The sequence below is a fragment of the Pantherophis guttatus genome, chromosome 12 (assembly GCF_059756535.1).
Source record: "Pantherophis guttatus breed Tessera chromosome 12, ASM5975653v1, whole genome shotgun sequence".
NCBI lineage: Eukaryota > Metazoa > Chordata > Lepidosauria > Squamata > Colubridae > Pantherophis > Pantherophis guttatus.
The window spans coordinates 616,093-637,575 of NC_142074.1; the positions used below are offsets into that span (position 1 = coordinate 616,093).

The 21,483-nt window shown below is 46.3% G+C and overlaps 1 protein-coding gene across 4 annotated transcripts in view; it reads left to right on the forward strand.

Annotated features, from left to right (window-relative positions):
- Positions 1 to 16,799, forward strand: part of OPHN1 (oligophrenin 1) — a 116,550-nt gene extending 99,751 nt beyond the window's left edge. For 2 of the 4 annotated variants that reach the window (XM_034435159.3, XM_087877517.1), the window contains exons 19-24: positions 1,787 to 1,934; positions 3,616 to 3,930; positions 11,627 to 11,792; positions 13,123 to 13,173; positions 14,494 to 14,546; positions 14,732 to 16,799. In XM_034435159.3, the coding sequence (XP_034291050.1) occupies positions 1,787 to 1,934; positions 3,616 to 3,930; positions 11,627 to 11,792; positions 13,123 to 13,173; positions 14,494 to 14,536 (723 nt within the window). In that variant the 3' untranslated portion in view covers positions 14,537 to 14,546; positions 14,732 to 16,799. Of the gene's footprint in view, positions 1 to 1,786; positions 1,935 to 3,615; positions 3,931 to 10,036; positions 10,214 to 11,626; positions 11,793 to 13,122; positions 13,174 to 14,493; positions 14,547 to 14,731 lie in introns of those variants that run through there. The other 2 variants (XM_034435160.3, XM_060692023.2) reach the window with 2 other exon arrangements.
- The last annotated feature ends 4,684 nt before the right edge of the window (positions 16,800 to 21,483 follow it).

Genomic DNA, 21,483 nt, shown 5'->3' on the forward strand with positions numbered 1-21,483 from the left:
CAACTCTTTTTCCCGACTGGGTTGCAGTCCCACAGCTGTGTGTCACGTGGCAGAAGTTCAGCAGGTGAAGTTGTTCTCATCCTGAGATTGCAGCTCTTGCAGCAGTTTGCTCTCCCTTCTGGCTGCTGGGGACAGAGGGAGGCACACTGGATTGCAACAGGATCCCTGCCTTTTGTTCCTGCAACCACAGAACCGTATCTCACAATGGTAGAGTTGCAAGGATCCTCTAATCCAATCTTCTGCAATCCGCAGGAAACTCAATTCAGGGAGAGAGCTCTCCAATCTTGCGCCTTCCAAATGTGTTGGAACTCGAGCTCCATAATCCTCAGCTATTTTGTTAATTATGATGCGTGGAGAGCACAGGAGCTGCAGTCAAAGGGGAAAATTTTTTGCCACCCTGTGTCCCTTCCAAAGAGGCCATTCAGAAGGTTTTTTTTATTATTATTTGTTTTCTCTTTACATACCAAATGTGCTTAATGAACAGCGCACTGTCTGGGTCAATTCGATTACATAGTAATACTTATTAAGTTCCTAATTTCTACCTCTTTTATCCAGCCATTGATAAAACAAGTCCCAAGTTTGAAAATATTCTGTGTCTTTTTCTTTTATCTTCAGTGTTAATCTGTCCATTTCTGCACAGTCCAATATTTTTTTAATTATATCTTCTTCCGTGAGTGTTTCCTCCCTTTTCCAATGTTATGCAAATGCAATTCTTGCTGCTGTTAAAACATGCAATATCAAATATACATTTTCTTTATCATATATTTCTGGTATTATGCCTAACAAAAATAATTCTGGTTTACAATCTATATGCTGTTTTAACATTTTTTCTAACCAAGTATGCACTTTCGTCCAACATTTTTTTGCTTTTGGGCACGTCCAGCATAGGTGATAACATGTGCCCGGGTTTTTATTACATTTCCAACATTTGGTAGACATATTTTTAAACATTTTTGCTAGCCTCGCCGTGGGAGGTGCCAGGTAGTTCAGAAGGTGTGAGACAGCTTCCCAGATTGCTAACTCTCAGTTCTGAATTCAGTTCTTCTGTAGTTGGAGTTGTAATATACCTTATGTATGGTCTTGATTCCCAAACTTATAGTGGGTTGTGAAACTCATCCCAAGAATCAAAAGAGTATTTCTGTGCAAAGTCATTTGCCCAACAGAAACTGGTATGATCTGAATTTGTGGCTTCCAGTCGGAAGGTGTTGGCAAAGACTCTGGTGGAGTTTGCCACTGCAAAGTAGGAAATTGAACAGTAACGTGACTGTGGATATTGATGAAATCAAGCCCCAGGTGGGGAAAGTGATAGAAGTTTCATGCCTTGTGTGATACTAGGACTCCGTATTCCTTCTCACAATACCAAAATTAAAGAATTCCAATTGCAAGAAGTGCTGCTGATTAAGATGGCTTTAAAGTGGGGTTGAGAGCATCTGTGAGGGTAGTTGCTGGGATCGACAATGGGCTGCAGCTCTATTTCCTTGTTAGTGGCCTTCTTGGGAGTTGGGAGGAGCCCAAGCTGAATGAACCTTCTTTCTGATCCATCAGACACTTTCAGAAAACTTTGTATTGCTTCTAAGCATATTCTCCCATCAAGATCATCCCGTTCAGTCAATGAAACATTAATCACATCATTGGTGTGTGTGTCTCTCTCTCTTTCATTGTCTCTCTCTCTTTTTCTCTCTCTCTCTCTCTCACACACACACCTGTATTTATTCGCTTGGAATCTCTCTGCTGCACAAGAGAGCAGGAAAAAAGTTAAAGCCATCTACTTCTTTTTCCCTTTTAGATCTATTCTGGGCCGCCTGAAGACAATGCTGCACCCCCTATTCCACCTCCTCGGGTAGCTACTCGAAGGCATAAGCCCATCACCATTTCCAAGCGCCCCCTGAGAGAGAGACCCCTCTTCTTTGGAGGTTCTGTGGAAGAAACCGAAGGTGGGTTCTTTTGTTCCCAGTGTCCTCATAGCACAAATCCTTCCATCAGTAGAGGTTGGGGCTTCATTAGGATCATGGTCTAATGGTGTTGGGTCAAGGGGTGAATGCCATTATATCTCCTGATGTAATAGAAGAGAAATTAATCCTGGTGTTAACTTGGCAACAGTTTTTGAAAGGGAAATTGTCATCCCAGTCTACCTGACAAAATATTTTTGGAACTTTGAAGCATATGAACTCTGGTTTCTCACGCAACAGGTCCAAAATGTTGCTGCCATAATTTCACCATAAGGCCAGAGGACGTTGGTCTTGCTGGCTAGCCTAGACTTTGGGTTTGTGGCAATGATGAGATGGGAAACTGAATGTCTGGACTCCTGTGTTGTTTTGGTTTGCACTTGGAGCAAAGAGATCCTGGCATCTGGGCTCCAAGATTCAACGCATTGTTAATTTCCAGCACTTGGTGTGAGGATTGTTCTGTTCCTTTGGGATTCTCTAGCACGAAGGTACAGCAGCAGCCGGTGACCACTTGAATTGTCACTTTGTAAAGGGAACTGGAGATTTCCAATCTGAGCCTCTTTTCCTGACCAAACCCGTACTCATTGTTCTTCAACACTCAAGTATTTCAAAGGCTCATTAGCTCCTTCAGAAGTTTGAAGTTGTAGGAGAACATTGTCCTCAGGGTGATTGGGGAGGCGCTTGGAATAGGCATGCTGACAGTCAGCACTGGGGTTTGAGGGAAGAGAGCCAGAATATGCAAGCATCTTAAACATCACATGTGCAAGAGTTGGGCATTGCAATACCTGCACTCTGGGGGGTTGGCTCCAAGGGTAATTGAAGCCAATGATCCTGCTGGCTGGGGGCAAGCTGACCTAGAACAACCGAGGGTTGAGGTGATGCAGCCTTTCGGAAGCGTGACGGCTCTCCCTTCAGCCTACTGATTTGGGCAAAAATGAATTTGAACTTACTCATACCTTCTTCCTTCCTGGCAGCAGGTTCTGAAAACCATCTCCTCCAATCTTACTAACGGTGCAGAGGGCGTATTGCCATCACCCGAGAGCTAAATGAAAGCACGCCCTGAAGACCCCCCCAAGCCCTATAAATATATTTCCTATTTATTACAGTCATTCTTGCTGTTCCTTATACTAATACTAATTATGAGATTTATATATTTGGAGAAAATATTTAAGAAGTCCTTTTTGACACTAACAGGGAAATCTTATTTCCATGGCAATATTGATGTAGAAATTTTTGGGGTGGATTAATTTTAGGGGATTGAAAGGCGGAAATTCTTTCCGCCCCCCCCCCCAAAAATCTTCATTGTCCTTGCTGACTTGGCCATCTCCTCCTGGAAATGGACTGTTTATGTATGACCTGTAGGCTCAGAAGAGGTTCCTGGTGGCCAGAATTCTTTGAGTTGGGTTTTCCCTTTCAGATTGCCAGACGAATAGCTAAGAGTCACTGTCCAGGTTCAGTAGAAATATCACATGCAATCAGGACAGATGGGCAGATTAATAAAATACAGTTGCAGAGACATCAAATGAAAAATCAAGAAATTTGCTATCGGCTGGATTTCATATCGTCAGTGGGAGCGTACGGCTTCCATTGTTGTCTTTGCAGAGGCTTCCCTCCATTTCTGACTTGCCTGGATGCCCTAAGAACTGACCATCTGTTGTTTTTGCTCTAGAAGAGGAGAGCTGTGACCTGACCCCAAATGGCGTAATTGCTGTCATCAGCCCTGATGTCCCGAAGCCACTCCAGCGTAGCCGACTGCAGAGGCCGGGAGAACTTGATCCGGGAAGGCCCAGCCCAGAGAACCGGGGAGCCGGGGAACCCTGTGCAGAGGTGGATGTTGGAAAGCTGGTGTCCAGGCTCCAAGAAGGAGGAACAAAACTCTCCAGTAAATCTGCCAACAGCATCGGGCCAACTCCCAGTTCCCTGAGGGCCTCCAGCCTACAGCCCAAGAAGCCTGCTCCAAGGCCTGGGGCTGGCTGCAAAGAAGGTGAGCCTCCTGGGTTGGTTCTTTTCCAAGACACGCTGCATCCTGGCCCACAGCCCTTCAAAGACCCCAGGGCTCTTTGCTTTGCAATACAGTTCAAGCTAAATTTGGGGTGAACCGTGTGCCCAGTGGGTCTTTCATCCTTTGAATTAGAATCACAGCTGGGAGATGAACTAATTATTTATTCGTTCACTTTTTCAGTCGTTTTAATTCTAGCATGTAGTTACTTTTAAGAGAGTTGGGAAATCACATTGTGGTATGACAGTTTTATTTAAGGCAGGGCTATAGGCAGTATGATGGGATATGTAAAACCACAATATAATTCCTCATTTCAAGTCTGAAACACCCCAAAATAAGCATTGTAGCTCTATGTGTCCTTACTCAAAAAAAGAGAACCCCTTATTTGTAGGGCTGAGCAGTCCGAGGGCAGTTGGAATAGATGGAGCCATAAGAAGACCATGAAATCAAAGGGGGCCACCATCTTTATCAACGGAAAGAAGGACTGGGGTGTGTGGCAGAATAGCCGTCTTCCAGTATTTGAGGGGCTGCCACTAAGAAGAGGGAGTCAAATTATTCTCCAAAGCCCCTGAAGGCAGGGCAAGAAGCAATGGCTGGAAACTCATCAGGGAGAGGAGCAACCTGGAATTAAGGAGGAATTTCCTGACAGTGAGGACAATTAACCCGGGGAACAGCTTGCCACCAGAAGTTTACAGGTAGTCTTCGATTTACTGTTTAGTGACTGTTCAGTTACAATGGCACTGAAAAAGTGACTTATGACCGTTTTTCACAGTTACGACCTTTGCAGCATCCCCATGATCAAAATTCAAATGCTTGGCAACTGACTCATACTTATGACCGTTGCTGTGTCCCAAGGTCACCTGATCCCCTTTTGCCACCTTCTGACAAGCAAAGTCAATGAGGAAACCAGATTCACTCAACAGCTAGGTTACTAACTTATCAGTGGCGGTGATTCACTTAACAACTGAGGCAAGAAAGGTTGTAAAATGGGACAAAACTCACTTAACAAATGTCTTGCTTAGCAACAGAAATTTTGGTCGTAAGTCGAGGACTACCTGTACTCCAACACTGAGGTCTTAAAGAAGAGACCAGACGGCCACTTGTCTGAAATGGCAGAGGGTTTCCTGTTTGACCAGGGGGTGGGACTAGAAGACCTCCAAGGTCCCTTCCGACTCTCTTATTCGGTTATTTAATTTGTACCACACCTTTCTACTTAGGTGAGCACTCAAGAAAACTAGGGTAATAAAATTTAAACATTAAAAAAATCTAAAATAAAACAAAACATTGCAAACATATACCAAAATTAATAAGATAAGCTCTGAATCATCTTACTTAAACAACTGGGTTTTTGCGGAGGGAATGGGGCCCCGTTGCTGTTTTCAGGAGCACGTGATCTGCATCCTTGGTGCAACGTGGGAAATGGTCTGTTCCTGCGTGCCGGAAGGACAGCGAGGACTTTTTCAAGAGAGCTTTCTCTGCAGATGTTAACAGCTGGACGGGTTCCTTCTGGGAGAAGCAGTCCGTTGGCGTTTAGGACACTCAAGATAAATACAGATGTAAAACAATGCTTAATAAGCATTTGGAACTGGCATAAGTATTTCACAACAGGCTTCACGTAATCTCTGTATTTTGCACCAGTTAACAATTTAGCAACTGCATTTTGTATGAATTATAATTTCCGGATCTCCTTCCAGTCATCAAGACAAGATATGAACTGCTGTAAATGTCACCAGTCCCAGCTGGTTGAGGAAGGTCCATGAATGGCGCAGCAGCCTGCCTGGGGCAACCCTGGGCAAACGCCGGGGATGAAGATCCAAGGCCCCCCCCCAGCTGAGCCTTATTTTCCAGATGCCTTTCCTATTTAACTTGGGATAAACATTTAACTTGGCAACATTCAAGGGCACGGAGAGTTTCCTTGGAGTTGGAGAGGGACTGTTCGTAACCTGCAAGATGGCAACACACACACACACACACACACACACACACCCCTACACCTGAAGTGTGCCCTGCTGCAAGCCTCCAGGTGCCTCCTTTTCACGTTCATGCAGATTTTGAGGACAATATTGACTCTCAAACTGTCATCATGGAATTGGTGCATGTTGGTCACCCCACAACCCCTTGCAGATTCCTTTCATTTTTTTCACATGGGGAGCAGCTTTGCCAAGCCTTGCCCTTTCCTACTTTATTATTTATTCAAATTGTTTGCCACTCATCTCACCCCAAGGTGACGCTTACAATGTTAAAAATAATAAAATTATACAAGAACATTCATTGGCAACCTTCGGTCTCAAGAGACGATGGTATCGTGCTCTGGAAAGAGGTCCTAAAACAGCATCTGGTTTGACTAAAAAGGCCAATTCGAGAGTGGCCATAAATCCCTTCCACACTGAGGGCAGATACATTCTGTCCCCTGCCCAGCCCCCAGATTTCGCTGGTTCCGGGACTCCCTCTTTGCCTCAGCCTGCCGAACAAGTGTCTCTTCGAATTGGAGAAGGCCGTGCTGCGCCTTTAGCCTCCAAGCTGAACGATCGGAGGTCAAGGTTTCCCAGTTGTTAATGTCCATTCCCAGGGCCTTTAGGTCCCTCTTGCAAATATTCTTATATCGCAGCTGTGGTCTCCCTCTGAGGTGCTTTCCCTGCACTAATTCTCCATACAGGAGATCTTTCGGAATCCGACCATTAGCCATTCTCACGACATGCCCCAGCCAGCGTAGACGTCGCTGTTTCAATAGTGTACACATGCTAAAAATTCCAGCACGTTCCAAGACTGCACTATTTGGAACTTTGTCCTGCCAGGTGATGCCAAGGATACGTCGGAGACAGCACGTATGAAAGGTGTTCAACTTTCTCTCCTGCTGTGTGTAAAGGGTCCAAGACTCACTGCAGTACAAGAGTGTGCTCAGGATGCAGGCTCTATAGACCTGGATCTTTGTAAATTCCATCAGCTTCTTACATACTCCCTTTGTAAGTCTGGAGACTTGCAGTCAAGAACATGTACGCTATGTAATAAGAATAAAACACTATACAAGTACAAATTGTCAGCTTTAAGTAAAAGATGGGGAGGTGCGATCTGTAGTTAATCTATCAACCACCTCCAGCATGATGCTCACCTGCTGAAGGCCCGGCCAAGTGGCAGAGCCGGACTTCAGGCCCTTGCAGAAGGTCAGGAGATTGGGCGCTGGCCTCATCCTGGGGGGCAGGATGTTCCAAAGGGCAGGAGTGGCGGCAGAGAAGGCCCTTCTGGAGCCCACCAGCTGGAATTCCCCGTCTGACGGGGCCCAGGGCACGTCTCCTCTGCTGGCATGGGTGGGGTGGACCACTCCCAGTTGAATGAGATGGTTCCTGAAGTCACCTGGACTCTTGCCATGAAGAGCTTTAAAGGTGATAACCGACACCTTGTATTATTTAACAGGTGCTCTTCATTCCTTGAGGTGTCCAGTTGTAGTTTTCCAGTCAATCTGCCCACCTGTCATGTTGCATCACAATGTGCACAGAAAACAGAGAGAGAACTATAAGGTTCCTTGTTATGTGTCTTTCACATAATTCTAAGCCTTCTAAGATCAACAAATGCTGTAAATGGCTTGGCAACCCCGCCAGTTGACCAGATCAGGAAATCAACTCCAGAGGAAGGCTAAAACTACTTTTATTGAAACGGATCTGGCAACGGAATCTTGCGGGTCTGGTTGTGCTGTGCCTCTTCCCCATATGAATTATGAATTGCATCCCCCCAATGAATTAGTGGGGTGTCTGGCTAAGCACTTCCAAAGGATGCCTGTCTCTTGTGGACTTAAGGCATGTTTTTCTCCTCATCACTTTGGTAAACCACTTGATCTGCCTCTGTCAAGGTCATCTTCCTTACCCTTTGCACCACATCTGCAAAAATTCCAGCCACATTAATTAAAAAAAAAAACATATTTGAGATGGCATAAATTTTACAAGTTTATGAATCCCACAAATAATTTGGTCGCATTTGTACTTGTGTGTTACTGACATTCAGGATCTCAATAAAATGATGGCTGGTCTGTGCTGTAGGGATGAATGTGCTCCTGGTATCCGCTTAGCTTTCCTAAAGCCCAGGACGGGGCGTTAGGACGGAGGGACCAGGCAGCTGCAAGGCCCCTCAGGGTTCCTCTCAACCTGCCCACCATTTCTCACAACCTCACTGGAACTACTAGTCACATCACACACTCAGACTGTAACTAGATCCCATTTTTTCATTGTCCACGAGGGGTTTTTTTTTGAGTCACTTCTTTTTTATTTTCATTATTTCTTTAAAATATTCTGTGCAAACTGCCATTGAGGGTAAAACAAGAAAACTTCCATTGTACAAACACAAAATCATTATTGCATAATAAAAGGACAAAATCACCGCAAACTATAAAAAACACTGTAAAAATATCATAGAAACAGCAGGAGCAGTGAAGAAGAACAGAGTAGGAACTATTAAACAGCATCCAACTTGGTGTGACACCATTAAGACAGATTGCAGAACTAAGTTAAGCAGAACATGGCTTATCTCAGACAAACTCTGATGGAGCCACACACATTCATCAGGTGATGTAAAACTACATGATTTGTATCATGGGTCTTGATGTTTCATCACAGCCACCCACAGCCATGGTCATCATGCATCAATTTAAGATAAATTGTCAAGAAAAGCTATAGAGAGCATCTTTGTGGCCCTCTCAACTTCATTAGAATAGAATTTCTACCACAGTTAAAAATCTTCTGGTGTACAATTGTTCAAATATTCTGAAATGCTGAGCACTAAAAAAATTCAGATAATCTATTTTCAACTGTTAGTCAATTGCAAATTGTTCATAGTTTGGATTGAGAATATAATGTAGCTCCAATGTTGGCATTTCTGTGTTTTGAATTTTTGTAGCTCTGCCACAGAAAAGGATTTATTTCACACCTGGTAGCATTCCCAACCTTTCTGTTGTCGGCCACTGTACAATCGTTATTAGAGCTCGTTCTGCTTTCTGATGGCAAGAAATTCAGGCAGCTGCAATGATACACCATTTCAGTCAGTTGGCACATTTCAAATAATATTTAAAGGGTTCTTTTCAAAACAGAATTTTTGATCAGCTGCTCCTTGGTCACAAGTAGGATTGGGGAATGGCTCTCAGCCCCTGTGCCGATGCTTTTCCCATTAGAATCAGACTAGAATTGGAAGGGACCTTGGAAGTCTTCGAGTCCAACCCGCTGCTCAAGCAGGAGACCTCTACCAATTCAGACAAGTGATTGTCCAATCTTTCCTTAAAAACCTCCAGTGACCCACAACCTCTGAAGGCAACTTCTATTCCTCTGGTTAATTGTCCTCACTATTAGGAAGTTTCTCCTTAATTCCAGGTTGCTCTTCTCCTTGATTAGTTTCTATCCATTGCTTCTTGTCTTGCCTTCTGGTGCTTTGGAAAATAAGATGACCCCCCTCCTCTTTGTGGCAGACCCTCAAAGACTAGAATATTGCTATTGTGTCACCCCTAGTTCTTCTTTTCTCTAGACTAGCCAAACCCAATTCCTGCAACTGTTCTTCATATGTGTTTGTCTCCAGGCCTTTAATTGTCTTAATTGCTCTTTGCACTTTTTCCAAATGGATGCAGTATTCCAGGTGTGGTTTTACTACAGATTTATAAAGCGGTACTAATACTTCATGCGTATTTTGAGTCTATGCCTCTGTTTATGCAACCAAGGATTGTATTCGTTTTTTGGGCTGCTGCTGCACATGGCTGGCTCCTGTTTAAATGATCATCCACTAGGACTCCAAGGTCCCTCTCACGGTCACTGTTCTTGAGCCAGATTTCACCTAATATGCACATGTACCTTTGGTTTTTCCTGCCTAGCTGTAAAACCTTGTTTTTCTTCACTTTACATTCCATGTTATTGGATAGGGCCCATTGTTCAAGCCTATTTGGATCCTGTACTTGTCTTCTGGGGTGTTGGCTATTCCTGCCAGTTTGGTGACATCTGCAAATTTGATGAGTTATATTTATGGATTTATATTCCTTGCAGATGGTGGGGAATAGAAGGATTTTATGGGTGTGGAACCTTCTTGGAACTGCTGAAAGGACTGTGTGGTGTGCTTTTTGCAGGATGTTTTCTGCCCTTGCATCTCCACACCCATTTGCACCACTCAGGTGACCCTGAGGACACAGGCAAACAAACCTCCAAGCAGCCTCAATGACTCTCGAAAAGGATGCAAAGGACCAGCTGTCCGCAATGAATATAAATCCTTCCATTCCACACCAGCCAATCAGAGCTGCAGAAGCTTCTTGGATGAGAAGTGAAACGTCTTTAAAGAAAAACCAGAAGTCCAGTTGCCTCTTGAAAAAGCACTTTTGGGACAACCAGGACCTGGATGACTAAGAATCTCCATAGACATCTTTGGTTTTATGAATTTCTGTAGAGATGTAGTGATCTTTTATATATAACAGATCGGTGGAGGCACAGTAGTTAGAGTGCAGTACTGCAGACTACTTATGCTGACTGCTGGCTGCCTGCAATTTGGCAGTTTGAATCTCACCAGGCTCAAGGTTGACTCAGCTTTCCATCCTTCCGAGGTCGGTAATATGAGGACTGATTGTTGTGGGCAAGAGGCTGACTCTGTAAACCGCTTAAGAGAGGGCTAGAAAGCACTGTGAAGCGGTATAGCAACCTAAGTGCTATTGCTATTGCTATAATGCAATTCCACCTTCTCTTTTGTCTGTTTTTTTTAAATACTTTGTATCCTTCCATCAGTACATTCCACTCCTGACTTTCATCCCACCAAGTTTCAATAGTGGCAACTATGTGCTGCCTGCCTTCATATACTAATATTTCATCTTTACCCTGTTTGTTCCCTAAGCTTTGAGCGTTTGTGTAGAGGCATTTGAGTCCTTTAGGGGTCTTGGGTGTGTTTCTTTTATCTCCTAGTTTGTAACTGGGATTTCCATTGTTTCCCATCCCTCTCTGCTTCACGGTGTTTTTCTTTCTTTCTTTCTTCTCTGTATTCCTTACCTCCTTATGTGATTGGTCAGCTACTGGTTTTTGCTTGGAATTAGGTTCTAAAGGTTGTGAAGATTGGCCCCCTCCCCCCTCAATTTTAGTTGAAAGCCCTTTTGACAAGATGAGCCATTCCAGTTCTGGTGAGGTTCACTCCATCCCTTGCCAGTAGCCCTTCAGGTAGGGAATGCGTGGTCTAGGAAGCTGAAGTTCTCTTACCGCAGCTGTTTTTAAGCCAGCGGTTCATTCCTAAAATCCTTTGCTCCCTCATTGGAAGTTGGCCTTTTGTTGGAAGTGTAGCTGAAAACACCACTGGAGTTCCTAACTCTTTAACTTTCTTCCCTAGCTGTTTGTAACCTCTTGTTATTGTTTGTGTCATTGGTCCCCACGTGTAGGAGAAGAAAGGGGTAGTAATCCTTTAGTAAGGTTATCAGTTACATCTTTGATTTTTGCTCCAGGGAGACAATATATCTCCCAAGACGGACTGTTCAGCCTGCAGACTATAGTTTCTGATCCCCTAAGAATTGAATCTCCTATCACCTATATTTTTCCTAGGGAAGTCTGGGATACTATCCTTCCTGTCAAAAGAACGCTGGGCTGTATCTCCTTTTTAGAAACTATTGATGAATGCTCTTTTGTGGGTGTCTGCACATTTTCTTCCATTTCATTCCTACATTTCAGTTAATATTTTTTCACCCCAGGCGAATATGAGAGCTTCACTAAAGCACGGCTTCCTGGCGAGAAACCAGTCATCACGCGACCTCCAATGCGACCCCCAGATCCTCCCTGCAAGGCTCCTGTGCCACAGAAGGTGGAGGCCAAGGCAGACCTGGTGGTGGGAACAGCAGCAGAAGCCCCCTCCTCAGTGTGAGTAGTGGCAGCAGGTCCAGCCCTCCAGCTGGGTTGGGTGGCAACTCTCCTGGTCCCCCTCCCCAACGACTGCCATTTGGCTGGGGAATTTGGAGAGCCTCAGTGCTCCCCATCTGGAGGACACCCAGTCAAGCAGAAAGTGCATTTTAAGGAAGAATATTTGCTTCCCATGCCAGAAGCGCTCGAACTGAAGAGTGGGGTTCTCTGCTGACAAAGACACCACCGAAGCCAAATGCTTCTGGAGCCCCTGTTTAGCCCTCCTAAGGGGTGGGTGGGTGGGTGGCAGGCTTGTGTTGCACATCCTCCACTGTTCTCCCACAAGTTCCTCTGTTTGCACCCAGAAAACAGCATTTGTGAACTATGAGCTTTCTCCTGAGCTCTGGGGAAGTCTCCCACCACATGGCTGACAGCTGCAGGCCTTCTGGGTAGGTCCTTCAGGCAAGAACTAGTGGCCACGCCACTGAAGGCAGGTGGAAGCTCCAGGAGAGCTGGGCACACCCTTCTGACCTGTCAAGTGTACATCACCTTATAGATGTGTGTACACACACACACACACACACACACACACACGCACAGTCTTTGAACCTTAGCAGGTTCTGTACCAAGGAGAGTGGATTTTTTTACCAGTTAAATCAGCAGTGAGCCCCTTGGCCTGTCTGCTGCTTCCTCTCTTTCCTCTCCTGCCTGAGGAGGTGGCGGGGGGACGACTCCAGGAGTTCAAGGTACTTGCAGGGAAGCCTTAATTTTATCCGTACAAAAACAAGGTCACCAACGGGGTTTCTATGACTGAGGACAGAATGGTTCTCTCCAGTTCTCATACTTCTCTCAGCTGAACTGCAACAGTTCTGCTATCATAGTGGAGACTTACACAGGGGTGAAATCCAGCAGGTTCTGACAGTTGTGGAAATTTTGAGCAGTTTGGCAAATACCACCACTGGCTGGCTCCAGAGTAGGGTGGGAATGGAGATTTTGCAGTATCCTTCCCCTGCCACCCCCACCAAACCACACCACGCCCACCAAGCCACGGCCACAGAACCAGTAGTAAAAAAAAATTGGATTTCACCACTGGACTTGAGTTTTGTATATCTTTATGCCTGATTATATATAATAGCTTCTGAGAACTTCTCAAACACTGCCCTTTCTCCTTTCAAACAGAATTTGGCAGTCATAAGGACTAGAAACCTGGTCCACACGTGTGTTCTCTCTTATCTATCTATCCAGCCTCAGTTAATGGAAATTTGCTTCCTTGATCTTGGGCTCTTTTTGACCGAACGGCTGAGTTGCTACCACCAAGCAAAGAGGCTGTTTGTGCTGTTTGTTTTTTCAGGGTGGCATCCAGGGCAAAGTTCTTCGAGACGGCTTCCTTCAGGAGAGGAAGGTAAGAGCAGGAAAGGTTGGCCTTTAGACATACGGTGGGCATTCTGAAAAGCTGGTGAATCATGCAGCCTTCTGATTTTGCCCATGGACGTTTGGGACATTTATCCCAAATACATCCCCACTGCATAGAGATGCCTGAGAGTGGAAACGAGAGGCAGATTCTTGGTGAGATTTCTGGGGAAGTGAACTGAAGATGGCTCAGCTGAGAGTGGTATGAAGAGCCGGCGCGTAGACTGGCTCTTCATACTTCCTCTCTGGACAAGGAGAGGACTTGAGATTGCCCACAACTGCTCCAGACAGTTGCTCCTAGCAAGGAGACTGCAAGACGGGGGTCTCCGGTGGGTTTACAGCTCTGGGTGATGAGGGAACCTTGTTCAAATCACAGTTGGCACTTCACATACTTCCTTTCCTAATCATTGCTTGTTAATTGCTCTTCAGCTATTAAGTACCTTGGGATAAAATGACTATTACCAAAAAAAAAAAAAAAAAGACCTGCCAAATTCTGCCCCATAAAATGTCCCACTGGCCCCTGAGGGCCTCGTGGGTTGCCTGGCTGGCAGTAGCAGAGCTTTTCAGGGCTCTTTTTGTCTTGCTGGCTGGCGGAGATGACCAGGCTGAGCCCGAGGGAGGGGTCAAGGGCTTCACCAGTCTCGAGTCCCTCTGTGCCCAGAAAAGATGGAAGTCCAGCCCATCTTGAATTCCGTTGACCCTTATCCCTTCGCCACTTTGCTTTGATCGTTAGATTCTTGTAGAGCCTGTCAGCATGCAACAAAACTGAGTCCATTTGAACTGCTCTGGCTTCTGATTTCCTGCGCTGGACAGCTGACCTGTTGAGGGGCCATCACCCCCGTTCCCTGTCACCCCAATCCTTCACCTCCTATGCACGGAGAGTCATTTTCAACTGACGTTGGCATTGCAGGCTCAGGATCAGCAGTATTTTTATCATGAGTTATAAAATAATTCTTCTGTTTGATAGTCAATTGGGATTGCTGGATCCTGCAGGCTTGTAGCTTCCAGTCTCTCGCAGCGTTCTGGCCTCTGCAAAGATCCTGAAATTTCAGGCATGTTTTTTCAGTATTGAATATATTAGGGTGCTGTATTGCCAGTCCGTGCAGTGGGCTGAGCTGACAGAGATGGGATCTCCGTGACTGAGGGGGGAATGAGAACTGGGCCTCCCCACTCCTAGTCTAGCACTTCAGCCACTGCCCCCCCCCCCCCGGTCCTCTAGTTAGTTCCAGTTCAGCCTGGCTGATAGTAGAGATAGAGCTGCAGTCCTGCTTTCTCCCTTGTCCTTTTCCTGACTGCTTCACTTCTTTTGCAGTTCTTCCTGTCCCCAGGGCAGATCCCCAAACGAGGAAGGATGAAAGGCCCCAGGTAATCCTGCTGTTTATTTTCTGATTCCTTAAGAACCCGAATGCTGGAGGTGTTCTGGGTGGGCTGCAGAAACCTCCTGGGGGGAGAGGATTTCCCTCTTGGCTGCAGCCCCAACAAGCCACCTGGTGTGTTGTGCTTCGACATCCTCCACTTTGTTTTATTCCCTGTCTTCCTTTTCTTCCCAGACTCCTGCATGGCTGAGCCTGGATCACGGATTTGCAACACCTGGTGTGTGCTCTGTAAATCAGCTATTTCCAACCCCGTCTTTGAGCTTGCCGTTGTGAACATCTTGCCTTGTTATAACAGAAGCAGAGACATTCTTGGGAGGGACAAAAGTTCCACCTGCTACTGTAAGTGTTCAAAAAGACAGAGCAACAATCAGGCCCTTTGCTCCTTCTCCTCTCTCACTCCAAGCTCCTCCTCCTCATCTCCAGAAAGCGCTGCCTCCCCCTGTTTGGTAGCAGCTGACCTGGAGCAGCCAAAGAGGGGCCCATCGGGAGGTGAGGCCCACCCACCACCTCTGGCCTCTTATGGGGTCCTGCTTGAAGAGCTGCTTCCTGGATCTAGGAACTGGGCTGCAAGCAGCTTCTCTGCCTCAGAAGGTTTCACATTGAGTTATTTTTTTCTTTTCTTTTAAGACTGAGGTTTTGTGTCAGTGCCGTGTGGAGGGCAGGAGTGGGGTTAACTGTTAACTCATAAGAGGCTGAAAACATTCCCAGTAAGGCCTCCATACCTCTTACTGGTTGTGCTTGCACAACCAGCAGATGTTCCAGAGAGTGAATGGCAGGAGGAAGATTTTTGAAGCCAGAGGCTCCACTGCAAAAGGACTGGTGCTGAAATTGGAGCAGAAACCCGCGGCGCCCCTCTGTGAGGCGAGTTTCCCTAAAGTCCAAAGCAGCTTCAAGACATTCCAGGTAGCTTTGTCTTTCGTTAGACCACATTCCGCTCTTCCGCCTTGATTTATTTTCTCCCCAAAGGGCCCTTCCTGCTTGCGGTAGAGTGAGCCGAGAGCCTGCATTTAGATCTGCTTTTATTCGACCTGCAGCCAAAGGAAGAAAGAGGTGCTGTGGTTGTAGTTGTGTGCCTGCCTGCGCTTGCGTGCATGTCTCTCTGCCTCAGGCGCCTGACAGCTTCTGGCATCTCAGCTGGGATGCTCTTTCGCCAAGCTCCACTTTGGATCCCTGCAGAGTCTCTGGACGGCCCCCTCCCCAGGATTCCCCATTCCACAGACCGGAGGTTGGTTCTTTCCTAGGAACTTGGATAAAGCACTTTTGCACCAGAGATTTCAGTTTGCCTTGTAAGTGTCTCCGAGGACCAAGGTAGAAAGCATCCAGCTAGCACATTTTAGCCATGCTTTGCAGATACAAGAAATAAATGAACTTTTGGGAGTGGCTCTGGATTGCCAGATTTTGGGCCTGTTCGTTCCTCTTTAGAAATAAGGTTGATACTTGTACCACCACCACTGTACCACCAGACAAATAATTATTTCCACAGAAGTCGTCAGGAAATGCCATATTGATATTTAACATGCCTTGAGGGGTGAAGAAAGTGATGTATATGCTTTATTCCTATGTTTTTGTTACCAGTGCCATCCAATATTCACTTGAACTCCCCAAAGTTACTGATCAAATAGAGAAGATTGTTCATCCTGTGAAGTTTGAGTTCTTAACCACCAGTATAAATTGGACAGAATAACTGAAGATTGATTAAGGGATACGAAAACGCCTACATCTCCCTGGCAGCCTTGTCAGTCCAATGCTGGAGCCACAGATCTTTGCTCATTGAGTAGTGTGAGGTTGCAGTGACCTCCAGAAAGTCCAGGCCTTGGGCTAACGTCAAATCTGTATCGATCTGTGTTTCCCAGGAATCCATTAATGGATTATGCCAACACCATTGATTTCTACTGTGGGAAATGACGGGGGGGGGGGGCTTCAAGATGTGATCGATTTCAGAGAGTAGAAGCTGAGACAGATAAGGAAGTTCTGAAAGCGAAGATTTGCCATTTCTCTCTGCAGGAAGGGTGGGGTACTCAGCTCCCAAACGATTGTGTGGTGATCGCATCCAAAATGGGTACATCTCTCCTCAAACCTGCTTTTGTGATAAGCTAAAGATGTCCAGCAATTCAGCTCGCTCTGTTTTGTGAATTTAAAGGCACTTAAAGTAATTTCCACCTGGTGTACTTGTCTGGTAAAAGAAGTAGATTAGTTGTAATAATGTTTATAAAGTTTCCATGGATTAAAAAAATCTACCTGATTACTCTTGACTGCTGTTTTTGAACTTGTGTAAACTTTATTTATAGAATAGTAAAGTCACCTTGCAAAATATAACATGACTGATCGCATCCAACATTAGACAGAGGAGCGAGACCTCGTTGCAAGAGTTGGGGTTAGGGTCACACGCACACGAGTTACAAAAGATTGCAGTGCACTTACTTTGGAGTTCCCTTAGAGGAGCTGGCCTGTATGCCTTTCCTCTTTGGAGTTAATATCGACATATCACTATGTTGGAACGCGTGAAAAGCCAACCGATTTGCAGAAGGCCATGTTGGAAAGTTCTGTTGACGACATCAGCCAGTGGTTTGTTTCTAAAATCCTTTGCTCCCTCGTTGGATGTTGGCCTTTTGGTGGAAGTATAGATGAAAACACAACTTGTGTTCCTAATTCTTTAGCTTTCTTCCCTCACTGTTCATAACCTCTTGTTATTGTTTTCAGATTCATTGTTGTGTGGTTGTTGGCTTTCGATACCATCAACCGTGGTATCTTTTTGGGCCAACTTATGGAGTTGGAGGGAGGTGGCACATTCACCTTCCTCCTCTGAAGCCGGTCCCAAATGGTGGTAATAGGGGGCGAGGTTGTTTCTTTGTGGGGCACCACAGGGCTCTTTACTCTCTCCAGTCCCTTTTAACATCTACATGAACCTGCATGAGGCAAGGGATCACCAGTAATCTGATGATACCCAGCCACGTACCTCCATCCCAGGTGAAGGGAAAGATGCAGTGGACACCTTTCATGGTGCCTGAAGGCGGGGAGAGTCTGGCTGGAGAACAGCCCTCTTCAACCGAGCCTGGTAAGGTGGAGTGGCCGTGGGTGGGCCCCTCTGGGTCCAGGAGTTTATTGTCTTTGCTCCTGGATGGGGTTCCACTTCCTCAGACTGACTTGGCGCATAACTTGGGGGACCTCTTGGACTAAGGGCTCCTGCTGAAAACGCAGATGGCAGCTGTGGCCAGGAGGGCCTTTGACCAACTTCACATTGTATGCCAATTATGCCCCTCCCTGGACAGGGAGGCCCTCTACTCGGTCACTTGTGCCCTGATCATCGCCTGATTGGACTCCTGCAATGCGCTCTACATGGGGCTACCCTTGAAATGGATCCAGAAGCTTCAACCTCTGCAGAACGCAGCTGCGCCAGCTAGACTGGGTGCCCAAAGAAAGGCACATATAGCACCTCTGCTCCGTGAACTGCACTGGGTGCCAGTTTGGTTCCGGGTCTAATTCAAGGTGTTGGTTATTACCTATAGGATCAGGCTACCTATGGAACCCGTTTTGCCCCATCACATCCCCACTTCCCACTTGATCAGGAAGGGGAGGCTGCAGAGCCTGTCAGCCAAGGAATTTCGACCGGTGGGGTCTAGGAAGAGGGCCTTTTCTGCCCCTGCACTGAGGTACATTCTGCCCACAGAGGTGAGGCAAGCCCCCAGTCACTTGGCCTTCCACAAGGGGGACAAAACTGGGTGTGGCACAGATGGTCTCACACAGCCATGGGGCTGGTTGGCTCCGTGAGACCCCATGCCTATATCAACAACTCCTAACCTCCCCATCTTGGAACTCTCCATCTTTTGAAATTTTATAATGTTGTTCTATAATTTCTTTTTAAAAAAATCTTACATTGTTCTGTTTTTAATGCGTAATTTTATTGATTAAATTATACACTGCCCAAAGCCCTTCTCTGAGGGAAACAGGTGGTTAAGAAGCAGGAAAGTATGAAATATAAGTAAAATAAATTCATGAAAGTATGAAATATAAGTAAATTAAATAAATAAATGAGTAAACCAGGTCAAAAGTGAGAAGGGGCTGGGCAGCCATTGCAAAACGGATCCTTCCTACCCCGACCAGCCCTTGGTCAGCCATCTTGCGAAAGGCCTGGCTTCTCCAGGGAAAGTTGGGAAAGATGCCTTCCTGGGTCCAAAGGGCAGGCCGCAGGCTGCCGGCCTCCAGCTGTTGAACTCCACTGCTCACCAGCATTAGCCAAGGGTGGGGGAGGATGGGAGCTGAAGTCCAGCAAGTGTCTCTCCAGCAACGCAGGACCGAGCTGAGAGAGATGGGCCAGCGCCTGGATTCTCCAAAGGCATCTTTGCTCTCCTTAAAGGCTGGATGCATTTGCTCTCCATTGCAGCCCTCAGGAGATGCCATTTTCCTGGCCTTTTGGATCTGTGTGACTGCAAGTCGCTTGCTGTCTCGGCTTCTGATAGGGACTCTAAAGACGGCCGTCACTTTCTTCCACAGGTTGCCATGGTGACCAAGGGAGCCCTATGGAAAGTCTGCTCTGACCCTTCGATGCTCATCCAGCCGCCACAATGGAAGCGCCAATAGCAACTTGCCAAGCCCCCCCCCCCCATGCACATATTCCAGCAGCGTTGTGATTTGAAAAAAACCTTTGTCATGGAGCAGTCACTGAGGAAAAACCATTCTGGACAATGTAATGCATGCACACATGCACACAGGTTGTTTCATGGCTTGATACACACACAGCATGAGGTACCCCGCTTTGCAGATGGAACAGAAGTTTAAATGGCAAACACCATTTTTCATCTTATGGCAGACAAAACGTCTCCTCTTTGCGATTTTTGTTTACTGAAAGCAAAGGAAAGCATGCCTGGTTTTAAGGAAATCTTGATGTATTTTTACTTTAAAAAGGAACAAAAACCAGCAATGGCATGGCAGCTTTTCCCCTTACTAATCTTTCCGTTCTCAGTGCTTTCAGTTTTCACCAAGAGCCCTCCAGCATTGGCAGCGCACCAGCGGAGCTTGGACCGAGTCAAACTGAGGCAACCAGAGCCTATCTGAGGGCAGGAAGTGCTGGCGGGCAGCACAAACAACATGGGCCCACCTGGAGGGGGGGAAGGGGGGAAGGGGGAGCTCTGTTGCCTCTCTTTAAGTCCTTGAGGAAAGAAAATCATTCCCGTAAAACAGATCTGTAGCTTCTGTGCCTCACTTAGCACATCATCCTTCCACACTGCCTGGAAACAGCAACTGGTGTCAAACGAGTGCAAGGAAGTGCATCCATTTGTTGTTCCTGAGCTACCTTCCTTGGGGTGGTTTGGCTTCCTCGCACAATCCCAGGTGCTGCTGCCAAGACTCACCTAATGGCTAAAGACTCACCTAATGGCTAAAGACTCGCCTAATGGCTGATGAACTGTCCAAGCATGAAGACCTGCATGGAATGGGACAACACACCACAGCCAACTTGCTGCCAAACAACTCGCCATGGCCAACTCACCATGGGACAACTCGCTCGAGTGGCTGGAAGGAGAGTGTAGGGCCATGAGGAGGGTCCAGGCATGGAGATTAGGAAGGATTCCAAACGTGGGGAGAGAAGGTGGAGGGGGGAGAAAGAGAGAGAGAGAGAGAGACCGAGAGGGAGATTAGGAAGGATTCCAAACATAGAGGGAGGGAGGGAGAGAGAAAGAGATTGAGATTAGGAAGGATTCCAAATGTGGCGAGAGAGGAGGAGAATGAGAGCGAGAGAGAGATTAGGAAGGATTCCAAACATAGAGAGAGGAAAGGAGAAAGACAGAGAGGGAGATTAGGAAGGATTCCAAACATAGAGGAAAGGAGAAAGAGGGAGATTAGGAAGGATGCCTAACATAGAGGGGGGAGGGAGAGAAAGATTGAGATTAGGAAGGATTCCAAATGTGGAGAGAGGGGGGAGGGAGATGAAAGAAGATTAGGAAGGATTCCAAGCAGAGAGGGAGGGAGAGAGACAGAGGGAGATTAGGAAGTGTAGGAAGTTAGCACCCACCCCTTTCCTAGAAGAATGAAATATTTTAGGAAATATTAAAAAGGCAGAATATTATGTTTCCCTGGTTGAGAAGTGGAGAAACATGTTTTAAAGACAAAGCAACTCCCACCTTCCTGCCTCCCCCCCCCCCCTTTGTTAACGGGCCAGAGGCAGAAACTCAATCTTTGACAGTAGGACCCATCTGCAACACAATAGCAACAGAAACTCACCACTTGACACCTGGGAAGATTACATCAGCCAGCAAGGCTAGCTAAGACCCCCCACCCCCTGGGAGTCTGACAACCAATCAGGATACTCTTTCTGGGCCCCAGGAAGTTCAAAGCCAGAGAAAGCATAAAGCCCGGGCACTTGCTGTATCTCAGCCCTTTTCTGTTCAGGAACTCAAGCCATGTGATCTTGTCCACCATTAAACCATCTTTCCAAGTAGTCTCCATGTTTCCAGTGTCTTTTTCCCCACTTGGAGCTGAACCCAGAAGGATATTTCTTTCAACAGAAGGATTCCAAACATAGAAGGGGGAGGGGGGAGGGGGAGTGAGAGATCAGGAAGGATTCCAATGTGGAGAGAGAGGGGGGAGGGGGGGAGAGATGAGAGAGAAATTAGGAAGGATTCCAAACATAGAGAAGGGAGGGGGAGAGAGGGAGATGAGGGGGAGGGAGAGAGGGAGATGAGGGGGAGGAAGATTAGGAAGCATGATTTACCAAAAGGTCTCTGCCAAATTGAGGGACAAAAAAAGTCAAATATGAAAAAATGGGAAGGACACATAGCTAAAACAAAATATCAACAAGGAGGAAATCAGAAATGCCAAGCCTCAGAATGAACTAACACTCTCAATCAATGGCAATAATAATAGTAAAAGTGTCTTTCAATATGAAAAGAACAAGAAGAAAGTCAAGGAAACGGTAGGCCCACTGTTGGGCG